Below are 11,755 nucleotides of genomic sequence, written 5' to 3' on the forward strand. Positions count from 1 at the left end.
ACATTCGATGGGACCACCTGTCAGTGGTTCGTTGAGAAAGCGCGAGCGACACGGGTGCGCGGGGATGGAGGAGGGCGTGAGCGTGGTGTGCTATGCGTCGTGTCTGGTTTTGTCGCGGAGCTACGTGGTGCGGTGCCGAACAACAGATAGCTCATGCATGCATCGATGCAAGCGAGGCTCCAGCAACATGTACGCACGCGTACTCACATGTGTGCTGAGTTAGGCACCGACTATGCATGCCGATAATCCATCGTCCCCTGCTACGCATCACTGTCCATTTGCATGCAACGTACGATCAGCCGGAAGCCCTACTTCATTGAAGGCGTCCAGTTGCTTCATCGATCCATTGTCGAATGTACGGCGGGAAGCTGGTTGTGACGCGCCTCATCTGAGCCATGGAATTTTGATCTAACGCACAAAATAAAAAGAACGTACGTGGACACCCTAGAAGGCCGCCGATTTGGCGTGCCTTCGTATCTTTAATGTGTTTGAGGCACTAATAAATTGGGACACATGATTATGCATACGATTCTATTAGGTAGCAATATTTTGCCTTCGGATCCTATTAATCTTGACAGGATTACAAATGTACATCTAGTAGTATCAGGTGTGTACAAATGTACCCATATACGCCTAATAACAGTTAGATGTAGGGCCAGCCTGGGAATATATTACTTTTGCACAGCCAATGTAAAAAAGAAATGGAACACAATGTGTATTTCATCGATATGTTTGGTGTAATGGTTTCCCTAGCATATAGGGTTAAAAAGGGTTATTTGGTATATATTATAGTCGATGTTTACACCTTTTTGTCAGAATTAGAAAAGTCTGATCTAGGATAATTCTAAAATAGCTTACTTATTGCACATTATGCACAACAAATAATAGTTCTGATTAGAGGTAAACAATGCAATATAGGGTGTATGTATTAAAGGTGAAAAGACAATTTAAATCCTTGTATACTGATAGATACAATTCATTTCAATTTCAATGTTTCTAGTTGCTTCACGCCTCCAAATTATATATCACCCAATCACCTATACTACAACCACACAATTTAGCAGTCATATTGGATTTACCTTTGTTTGAATGGTCAAGGAGGATTTTCCCACCTGAATTTGCATCGATTTCTGCAAATATAACCGATAATAGATATGAAAATAACTGGCCTAATAACATGTGTTGAGGGGAACTCAAATGATTAGATGAGCACCACATGTGTAGGGCAAAAATTGACCGTTACACTTGAGAATCATACCTGCTCTACTTTTTTGACATATCGCAGAAGCAACGGATGTTTCATCTCCTGGAAACTATATGAGGTAGCATTAAAAGGTATTGGGTCAATTGGAGGGGGTTAAGTCTGGAAGATAATGCTGCAACATTTGTTTGTGGCCTGAACATGCATTTCGCTGGAGAGCAACAACAGGAATACCTTGAGGAGAGATGTGAACCAGGTAGCATGAAGAGAGATGGCACCATCAGAAATAGAGATAGGTGTACTATCAGGATGCATTGCACGATGACGCCTCAGTGCTTCATGGTGGGTCATTTGGGATCCTGATGTTCATTCTTGGTGGCATGGCATTCTATAGCAAGGGGTAACAAAAAATAATAATGTCTATAATACGTGGATTCTAACAAATTAAATGTACGCCTTCATGGTTTCCTAGGAGAGGAACAAAGATGGGAAGGTAACATTGAGCTGACCCGAACACCGATGACTCTGAATGGAAGCTTTTCGTTTATGAGGGAGATGAGAGATCTCTTTCAGATTTCTTTAACGGGCTCTGTGGCATGGACAGTGTAGTCAGCAGGGCTGCACGAAAGATTAGCTATCAGGACCAGCTATAATGGTTAAGCAGCAATAAAATAAATAACTTTAGTTCTTCAATAATAAGGGCAAAAGCATCTTAGAAACCATGAACAGAGCTGCCTGCAGTATAAAGGAAACACGATGAAAATAGACACAAAACTAAGACGTAAGTAACTAAAAGAAGTACAGGTATGCTCATAAGGTAATTGCGAGAGCAAAAAAGTTGATGTTGAGCACCAGGAAGAGAAGGGAGCATAAGCTATATTCGTATTTCTTGGGTGTGAAAATCAGCACACCTAGGATTAAGGGTAGAAGACCATAACAAATTAGAAGAACATTGAGCCTATATCATAATAATCATCACTACTGCAAGCACTGACCAAACTGCTATGTATGGACGATGGATTGGGGATTTTTTGAAACCATAAAAGACTGAATAATTCGAATAATAAGGAAGCAAAACAACTTCCTGACGGTGGAAAAGCACACATCCCACAACCAGCACGAGTCACAGTCGGCAGCATGAAGAAATTGCGATAAAAAATCAGACTGTCACCATGGTCGTCGTCATCGCCATTCTTGAACCATATCGTCACTGTCCCTTCGTGAGGGCAGTGGATCCTCCTCATCGGCGTCGTTCTTATCTTGTAGGGTTCCAACAATAATTCAATTCCAATCAGCAAATGGACACAAATCAGCGCGACAACCTCGAAACACCCAAACCGAAGAAATCATAGCAGCAAATAGCTAGGGTCTGGGTGGTCGATTTCGCACAGCAAGAACAGAAGAGAAGTCCGCGTGTACCTGTTTGGTGCTCGTCACCGGCGAAAGTGCCGAAGATGAAGGGCTAGGCACCTAGCGTAGGGAGGAGGAGGAGGCGGCAGTGGCCGAGTCGTTGCCACCGGAGAACGCTGTCCATCGCTGCCCCACTCCCCTTCGTGTTAGGCAGATCTGGTATTGGCGGGGCTGCCGTAGTATCTGTGAAGGGGAGGAGCAACCGGGCTGGTCGGCGAAGATGACGGCTGGGCGGCGACCGGGAGCGGAGAGGGCAAGGTGCAGGAGACGATGGAGAATCAAAGGAAAGCAAATCGAACACGGGAGAAGACGGAGAACCAAAGGCGTGTGCGTCGCGGCTAGGGAGAGGAAGACGGCGCGGAGCTCTGCGGCGTCCGCGTCAGCGGCATCTGCGAGCAGGGAAAGCAAAGGAAGAGAGGAGCGAGCGATGGCAGCGGCCACGGGTCGAAGGTGACGCGGAGGGCCACTACCCTGGAACAGAGGGTCGGGATGCAGCGGCGGCGGCTGAATCCGTTGGTTGCGGATAGAGGAGAGACTGTAGGACTGTTCATTTGAGTCACTGTTGGTAAGGCGGAAGGAAAACTAAAGAACTTCGTTCGTTCGTTCATATTCTTTCATTCATACAAATTTTTTTTGTTTCTTAGACCACCCCGCACTGTTCCACTGTTCATCCGAACTGTTGCCTACTCCATCGCAGTCGTCCGTTGGTTTGCTCAGCCACACCAGCCGTCCGCGTGTTCCTTCCAGAAACGTTTGTAGCCCCTAACCACGCCCCCACCCCCGACCCTACCCGCACGCCGCACAGCACGCGGCCGGCTTCCATCCACCTCTCCCAATCCCAATTCCCAATTTTCCATCGCCTCCTCCGCTCAGTACGGCGCCGCCTCTTTTCCACCGCTCCTCGGCCAAGCGCCGGCCGACCCCCGGCGGCACGGCCGCTCCGCACCAGGCGGCCCAGCGGATGCCGCCAGTTGCTTCTTCCTCTCTGTCGGCGGCGACGCTCAGTGGTGGCTGCTCCTGCACGTGGCGCATCGCCTCTTCTTCTCCGTCGGCGATGGCCCGGGCGGTTGGATTTCGCGGTAACTCACCCTCGTCTCCTCCTCCGTCCCCTGCCTGTTGCCCCAGATCCTTCATCCCCCGTCTCCTCCGTCTCGCAGGTCTCGGCGCGCGCGGTGACGGCCGGGTCAATCTCTAGCGACGCAGCCCAGGCGCAGGCACCCCCGCAGCCGGCTCGTGCGGCCTGACGGCGCAGCCCAACAGCCGGCGACGCTACCACCGGCTCGCGCGATGCCTCCGACGCGAGCAGATCTAGGTATTGCTGATCTTATATGGAGTTATGGTCTACAGCTCCCCTCATGTTGTGCATTCTTCTTCAGAATTGCCCTCTGCCTTTCATTAGATTGTTATGTCTTCGTTTCCTGATGTATTCATGGATCCTCAGGTTTGGGTGCTGCGACGATTCATATCAATTTTATATAGCTGCAGGCGTATGCTATCATGACTATCCATGCATTCTCCAGTTTGGGTGCTGCGAAGATTCATTTCTGCAGCTAGCAGTTCAGTGCACTTTGGAATTCTTGTGTTTTTCTTTTCCAATTAGCCATTCACAACCAGACTTGACATGAAAAGATGCAAAAACAGATTCAGATACTGTTACGCTTTTTATGCCTCGTAGTGCCTGTTTCTGTTGATATGTTCCTGTTTCTGTTCATATGCTTAGATTAGATTCTTATATATAGATTTGCAATGCTTAATTTCAGGGACCACTGAAGGAGTGATGCAAGATGCTGATGAGGTTTCGTATAAAGTTTCAACAGAAGGTTCTGTTCATATGCTTAGATTAGGTTCTTATATATAGATTTGCAATGCTTAATTCCAGGGACCACTGAAGGAGTGATGCAAGATGCTGATGAGGTTTCGTATAAAGTTTCAACAGAAGGAAGACCAAAAGTTGTATAAAATTTGTTTGATACTTCAAGATCGACAAGGACGAGGTAAGGACTTTGATCATTGATTGAACCTGCCTTTATTTTTTCCGCTGAGAATTTTGATCTGCCCCAGGACTCCAGCCTTTATTTTTTCCGCTGAGAATTTTGATCTGCTCCAGGACTCCAGTGCATACCTCAGTTAATGTCATATTCCTGATCTTCCTATACATGTATTTACTTATCTGTGCTATTGTTAGTTACTAATGGAATTTTCTATTATTATTTATGTATTATATAGTGTACTATTTGTTCACAAGTGTTGATACATATCGATAGATTATGTAACCGAACACAATGGTTATTATTGCCATTGTCCTTTTTTCTGTCTCCCAAATACTCTCGATACTGTCTGGTCCACAAATATTTCTTATTTTTTGACTCATACGAACACTTTGTTTCGTCAATAGTTTACCATTTAATGATATCAATGTTGCTTTGCCATGGCCACGGCGTAGGCTGCCGATGTGGCCATGTTCATTTGCTTCACTGAAGTTACAGTGACGGATCTCATGCTTAAATGTTTAACATCTAGATTATTTACTGTCTGCAGAAGAGCTTATAAATATTGAGGTCAATGAACGTTATATCATTATGCTGCTTAGTTATAATGTTACCTTCTCCGCTAATTTACAGTGATATATTTCTCACAGTATCTAATTAGTCAAGTAAATGCAGGCAAGGTGGACACTGTATATTTCGGGTCATGTGATATCTAATTTTAGAGTTTGGTTAATGCTCTACAACAGGGATATACACACCATACAAATCTTACTCTCCGAGATCGAGTAATTAGTTTTGTTATCCAAATTTGCAGAAATGATCATGAAGCTCATCAGTATGTGCCACCAATGACATATGGTTGCAGTATCCATGACCATGTACAGTACAATACACTACAGAGTTGTCTACCATCTTACTCCCTGAGATCGAGTAATTAATTTTCTTATCCAAATTTGCAGAAATGATCATGAAGTTCATCAGTATGTGCCACCAATGACATGCTTTCAGTATCCATGATCGTGTACAGTACAATACGCTACAGAGTTTTCCAGTTAAGATTACTAATGCTGCCCATTTATGTCAACAAATAGATGCAGCCTACTTTGCTTTGACCTAATTAGCAATATTTTTCTTATGTGGCAGTAGCTGCTGATGTGATTTCAAAGGTCTCCTAAGTTATAGATGTTCCGTGCTTCAAGAATGCAGCAGTTTCTGTCTTCCGTCACAACGTCCTTGGATAAAGGATATTTTCACCTTGTTTCAGCTTATTATCTCTCAAAGAACACTATTGAATCACCCAAAATCAGTCGAACTACAGTAGAAATCTGTACCAGCCGAACACCCCACTTCTATTAACAGAGAACTTACTGTGTCACATTCTATACTCTTTCAACAGAACAAGAAATAAAATAATTATATATTGGTCTACATTTTTCATGTTGTTTAATTACAAATGTCTTATGTATTGTTTTCCCATATGATAAGTATCTGTTCTCAGATTCACTTTTAATCCTTTGGCTATATGTATGTGCTTTCTTATGATGGAACATACGTATGTGCTGTGTATGGATTACCAATTTGAATGCAATACTTTAGATCGTTTGCCTTATTTTCATGTATTTATTGTTTTGATTAGATATTTTACTTCTCTTTACCAACCAGTTCTATTAGCCCGTAAAACATTAAGAGCGTAGTGCACACACAAAATCGACGGACCACGGCGGGCCCAGTGAACCGCGCCAACCTACTCTGTCCTCTTAAAGAATAATCTATGTATTCTAGTTGTGCGTACCAGCCACATAAAATCCATCCCGCGACGAAGCGCGGGGGAGAAGCTAGTATACAAATCATTTGAGTCACTGTTGGTAAAGGCGGAAGGAAAACTAAAGATCTTCGTGTCCGGTTTGTTCGGGCTTGTTTGGCTGATAAGCTATGACTGATATGGTGTGAGAGAAAAATACTATTCGTTGGTTGAAAAAATACGATTTATAAGTTAAACAAACCCAAAGGACTCTTATATGATACCCCTGAGCCCTAGCAGCCTAGCTAGCTAGTACAGTAATCGAGCAACACTCGCGAGCATGTATCCACAATCAACGGTCAGCGTCTTGGTTAAATAAAATCACTATCAACATCTATAACGATAAAAACTCTATTGTGCACATCAGTATTGCATTAGGTAGACACCGATAATGATAAAAACACATCAACCACTTTCAACATTTAATTTACCAAGAACGAAGTCCCACACGACAACCTCACTCAAACTTTTGTTAAAGAAAGAGTAAATTGCAAATTCTTGTACTCTGCATGCAATTTACTCTTAGGCCCTGTTTGGTTTTCAGAAATTAGGAAGAATTAGAAAGTAATCTAACAATAAAAAAACAGTATTTTATAGATATTGGTTTTAATTCACGGTATCTAAATAAAGCCTCAAAGAAATTGAATATAGTCCTGAAGGAAACTAGGAACTTTTTACTGCTATGGCCTTCTTTAGTTCGGCCGAATTTGGCGCCGACGAATTTCCTATAGCGCACTGTAGCATTTCGTTTGTATTTGGTAATAATTGTTCAACCATTGACTAATTAGGCTCAAAACGTTCGTCTCGCAAAGTACAACCAAACTGTGCAATTAGTTTTTGATTTCGTCAACATTTCGTACTCTATGCATGTACCGCAAATTTAATGTGACGAGAAATCTTCTTTTTACATAGTGCCAAAGTTTGGATTTTGAGTAACTAAACACACCCTGTGTCTTTTGGGTTCCGAGATGTTTGTGCAATAATGAGCTTGCTCGTCTGCACTTTTTGGCACTGCTGCAGCCGTGGACGGGTGAGCCATGATGATGAGCAACGAGACTGACGTGGGTCGCGGAAAAAACGAAGGGAAGCGGGCGTTGACGTGGTCTTCCAAAGAGCCCGGCCCATTGGCCCAAGGGAGATTGCCACGTGGTTTTCCAGCCCAGGAAACCACCAGGAACCCGGCCTGCCAAATTAGCCCTAATGGGCCAACTTGGGCTTTGACGTCCTATTTGAGAACTCTTCTCGCATACGGCTTTGTGTATATTGAGTCGCAGAGCCGCACACATGAATAAGAGCAGAACAGACGCGATGCGCTCGCCGACCGCGGCGGTGCCGAATAACACGGACTACTACTGCCTACTGGGCGACGAAGAAGTGGAAGGTGTAGAGTAGTGGAAAGGGCGCCTGGAGAAGGAGCACCTGAACTCCCGGATGAAAACGGTACGGATATTTTTCTACTGTATTTGAAATTGAATCCGTTTAGAGGAATTTAGATGTGTCCGTATCCGAGTTCGGATATTCAACATTCGATACCGTATCCGAATCCTTAAATCACATATTTATAATATCGATATCAATCATATCCATATTTGAATCCGAATCCGAACAAAAATATAAAAATAAATGTAGGATGATATCCATTCGTATCCTATCCGTTTTCACGGAACTCCTGAAGGCGGCGTGGGGGAGCGCGGAGGCCCAGAAAGCCTACGCGGAAACAATGAATCCTGCAAGGAGGCGGAGGGAGGAGCTGCCGTGGTGGAGTGCGGAGGGCGGAGTTGCCGTGGTGGAGTGCGGAGGCCCTGCATCCTGGCTCTTGTAGCTTCTCCGGGCGCGGCGACATCTTCGAGAAGCTGCGCATCAGGGGACACGACGACGAGAAGCTGCGCACCGGGGTGAGCAATCGCGCTGAATCCTGCGATGCGGAGTTGCCGATTGGTAGGAGCACCGCCATCCAGTTACGTGTCGAGCAACGCTCCGACGAGCAGACGAGCAAAGGTCCTGACACTGACGGCGGCGGCAACTTAAAGTTGACCGTCTTGCCACAACCGTTCCGAACCTTACTGCACTGCGGTAAAACTATGTTCCTCCGCGCTTCTCCACTCGCCTTTCCTAATTATGATGACGATATTATTACATTACATCGCCTTCGGAGTTCTTTTGAGCAATACTTTGATCACATATATATACAGTTCCATCCGTCATTGTTATTGGTTAAACTTTTGTTTTAGCTTTTGATTATCAATACTCTGAAAGCATGACTCACTGTGGAATTCATAATATATAACCTTTTCTAAGATAATTAATAATTAATTTAGCTTGTCTAAAAGTGTCATATTGGAGACCATGTTAATCCTATTAATGGACTATATATCACTATATTATTATGACCAAAGGGATTAAATGTTTCCTTACTCTCATCATCATCATGATCAGGCATGAACTACCTTTTTTGGGTTGAAGGAGGAGCACGGGTGCATGACTGGGTGTCTGTATGTTTATGATCTGAGATTCCTAGTGAAATGGTGACTCGTGAAGAGTTTAAATTCTTCATAAAAGATCTCGTATGCAAGGGTGAAGCCATTGGAGTGGTAAAATCCTATTCTATTTCCTTGACTAAGGCATTAACATAATCTGATACGACACATCTGCTGACTTTGAATATCAATTGAACAGGATTTTTACCCTCGTCCAAGATGCTCTCTGTGGCCCAGAATATTTGGACCACCTAATAAGTCTATGTTTCAACTTGAGAATGTTCTGGTTCTGGCTGAGCTGGCTGCGTTACTTAGATTTCTTGAAATTGATGGAAAGATGGTGCAACTTGTTCTTATACTACTGCCATATTGGGCGGGTAAGGAAGTTATTGTTTGTGTCAGATGTACCTTCAGTTTTTTTGTTCACTTGGTGAAAGTTGCATCTGCAATTTTTGCAGAGGATAATGGAAGCTCGCCAGCGTTCATCCTGAGCCAGGATCGAACTCTCCTACATAGCTTACATGATTCTCTTATGGATATTAAAATCTTCTGTGAGGAACATGGAGTCGTATGTCTTGAGTGTTTTTCCCATGAAGTTAGGATGCGGAGCGATGAATATATGGACTTCACTGCATGGAAAATAAAGAAACAGGTCCTGTTTGATGCCGTTTCCTTTTTCTTTTTAGTTTACAGAATCCTCATGGTTACAGTTTTGTTAATCAGGCCGTATATCTTGATTTTATCAAGAAGACTGGAGGAGATTCGAAAGCAGCTGGGTTGCGCAAGGAGATTGATGAAAATGGACATTATGTCGATTCTGGCAAGGAGATTGGAGGAGATGGAGGCTCCAAAGAATTATGGTTGGATGTACATGCTTCGGGATCTCCCAATGTCTCGGATGATGAGACACATGAAGATGATAGCAGTGACAAAGAACAATGGTGGGGATGGAGGATCTGAACATGAGTTCTCAGCACATAGTGATGGATTTCCTGGTTCTGTTGATGAGGCAGAGTCTGAAGATGAGCTGTCCACCGATAGTGATGGTGAGGCAGAGTCTGAAGATGATTTGCCCACAGATAGTGATCGTGGATTTCATGGTTCTGTTGATGAGATGGAGTATCGACCGTAGTGTCTTGCAGGTATTGCTAGCTCTGTTGATCATCAATAAAAAAAAATCAGATTTCGAAATTGAACATGGACCCAAAATTTTATATTGGGTTAATAGATTATTGTCAGTGTTTTGAGTTACCACCGACGGGTAAATTTATATTATTGCGCGTCTGGCTCAGATGGTGTGCTTAGAGGACACGAGGTTTATACTGGTTCGGGTAGAAAATCTCTACGTCCAGTTCGTCGCTGCTGCTCGTGTTACTAGCACCGAAAGTTTGTAGTAGGGGTTACAAACGGGCGAGAGAGGGAAATGATCCCAAGTCTCTGGTGAAAGGAGTAAATGGGTGCTGAGAGCTCGATCGCTGCTCAGTTATGCGTACGTGTCGTGCTCTTATGCGGATCTGTATCGGATCTTGATGGGTCGATCGGTTCGGGGATCCCCTTCATGGGGCATCCCGCTTTCCCTTTTATAGGCCAAGAGAAAGCGTGGGTTATAGCGGAGGAAAAGGAGAAGAACGAGAGAGAGGAAGGCCTCCAGGACCGTCGAGCCTTTCTTTTCCTTTGTGCGGGTCCCATCGACACTGCAGACATCAACAGGGATGGCTCCACGTCGCGGTCCTGTCCGTCACTGGCGCCATGCGCAGACGTCATTCGCCAATCATGGCGCTCCACTTCATCCCGGCGGACGTCGTGGTGAACTGACGCGTTTATCAGTGTTCGTACGAGGGTTAGGCAGAACAGCACCGGTACGCCCGACGCTGTTTTTGATGTGAATTCTCAGGTATGGCCCGTCGTGGCCTCGGGTTACATCGGGGCGTCCCAGAGGCGGAGGAAAGCCTAGGGCCACTATGGCCACAGCCCTAGGCGTTGGCCCATTTTATCTACACTGTAGCACACTGTTCCAAAGAGGCCCAATTAATCTACCAAAATAAGCCCATGGAGTGGCCCTAGGCGTTGGGCCAGCCCAGCTCCGCCACTAGGTGTGTCGGTCTCTTCCTTGGTGTCAGAGTTTTGACCCAGGCCCATACGCTTGGATCTGGAGCGGTTGGCGGCGGTATGGGTCGCCGTTGGGCGAGACGAAGCCCGCACCCAAGGGGTCTGGCAAGGCGGAGCCCACGGTCTTGGGGTCGGGCAAGGCGGAGCATAAACCCAAGGGTCAGGCTAGGCGAAGATCACAACCTCGGGGTCGGGCGAGGCGGAGATCACGACCTCGGGGTCGGGCGAGGCAGAGATCGCGGCCTCGGGGTCGGGCGAGGTGGAGCCCACCCCCGGAGGTCGGGTGATGCGAAGATCGCGGCCTCGGGGGTCGGGCGAGGAGGAGCCCGTCCCCGGAGGTCGGGCGAGGCGGAGCCCACGCACCTAGGCGCGCTCTTGATTGCTCTGTTGAATCAATGGTGATGACCATTAGCTCATCCTCTTCGGGTACCCTAGTACTGGTCTCCGACAGTAGCCTTCGAGCATGCGGAGGAGTAGAATACTCCTTCGAAGGCTTTTCTAAACAGGAGGACTCTGAGGGCCTTGGCCTTTTCTTGTCGCCCACGGCGTGTCCTGGGGATGGCGATTCCCTTTCGTCGTGATTGGGCCTCTCGGGGGTATAGCCGTGAGATTTAGTGGGTCGAAAAAGGTCTTTCCTAATTTCGACCCCTACGGGGGTCTGTCGTTCTGCGACCGTGCGTTCGGTCTCCTTGCGAGTCCAACTTTCCTCGAGCCCCCGCACGTAGCAGGGGTCCGGTCGAGGGTCGGATCATCTTCCCTCAAGTGTTTT

The 11,755-nt window shown here is 45.8% G+C and overlaps 1 protein-coding gene and 1 long non-coding RNA gene across 14 annotated transcripts; both read left to right on the forward strand.

Annotated features, from left to right (window-relative positions):
- Window positions 1–3,389: 3,389 nt before the first annotated feature.
- Window positions 3,390–6,036, forward strand: LOC136474567 (uncharacterized). 12 transcript variants are annotated; one of them, XR_010762955.1, is made up of 7 exons: window positions 3,390–3,690; window positions 3,769–3,923; window positions 4,053–4,605; window positions 4,673–4,737; window positions 5,414–5,477; window positions 5,559–5,650; window positions 5,743–6,036. It is a non-coding gene; the product is annotated as an uncharacterized lncRNA (long non-coding RNA). The 12 variants fall into 12 exon arrangements; XR_010762952.1 differs by having other exon boundaries at window positions 4,053–4,406; window positions 4,491–4,605; window positions 4,673–5,477; XR_010762950.1 differs by having other exon boundaries at window positions 4,053–4,167; window positions 4,372–4,406; window positions 4,491–5,477.
- Window positions 6,037–7,345: 1,309 nt separating this feature from the next.
- Window positions 7,346–10,130, forward strand: LOC136474569 (uncharacterized). 2 transcript variants are annotated; one of them, XM_066472136.1, is made up of 6 exons: window positions 7,346–7,840; window positions 8,076–8,473; window positions 8,837–8,991; window positions 9,077–9,254; window positions 9,336–9,529; window positions 9,601–10,130. In XM_066472136.1, exons 3-6 carry the CDS (start codon window positions 8,923–8,925, stop codon window positions 9,835–9,837), a joined length of 678 nt encoding a protein of 225 aa, XP_066328233.1. In that variant the 5' UTR covers window positions 7,346–7,840; window positions 8,076–8,473; window positions 8,837–8,922; the 3' UTR covers window positions 9,838–10,130. The 2 variants fall into 2 exon arrangements, with proteins under 2 accessions (XP_066328233.1, XP_066328234.1); XM_066472137.1 differs by lacking the exon at window positions 8,076–8,473.
- Window positions 10,131–11,755: the final 1,625 nt, after the last annotated feature.

The sequence above is a fragment of the Miscanthus floridulus genome, chromosome 8 (assembly GCF_019320115.1).
Source record: "Miscanthus floridulus cultivar M001 chromosome 8, ASM1932011v1, whole genome shotgun sequence".
Taxonomy (NCBI): domain Eukaryota; kingdom Viridiplantae; phylum Streptophyta; class Magnoliopsida; order Poales; family Poaceae; genus Miscanthus; species Miscanthus floridulus.

Excerpts from the sequence above, each read along its gene's own strand:
- LOC136474569 (XM_066472136.1), top strand. The coding sequence starts at position 8,923 with ATGGTGACTCGTGAAGAGTTTAAATTCTTCATAAAAGATCTCGTATGC. Across the intron at positions 8,992-9,076 it reads AGGGTGAAGCCATTGGAGTG|GATTTTTACCCTCGTCCAAG; the intron begins GTAAAATCCTAT and ends TCAATTGAACAG. Across the intron at positions 9,255-9,335 it reads ACTACTGCCATATTGGGCGG|AGGATAATGGAAGCTCGCCA; the intron begins GTAAGGAAGTTA and ends CAATTTTTGCAG.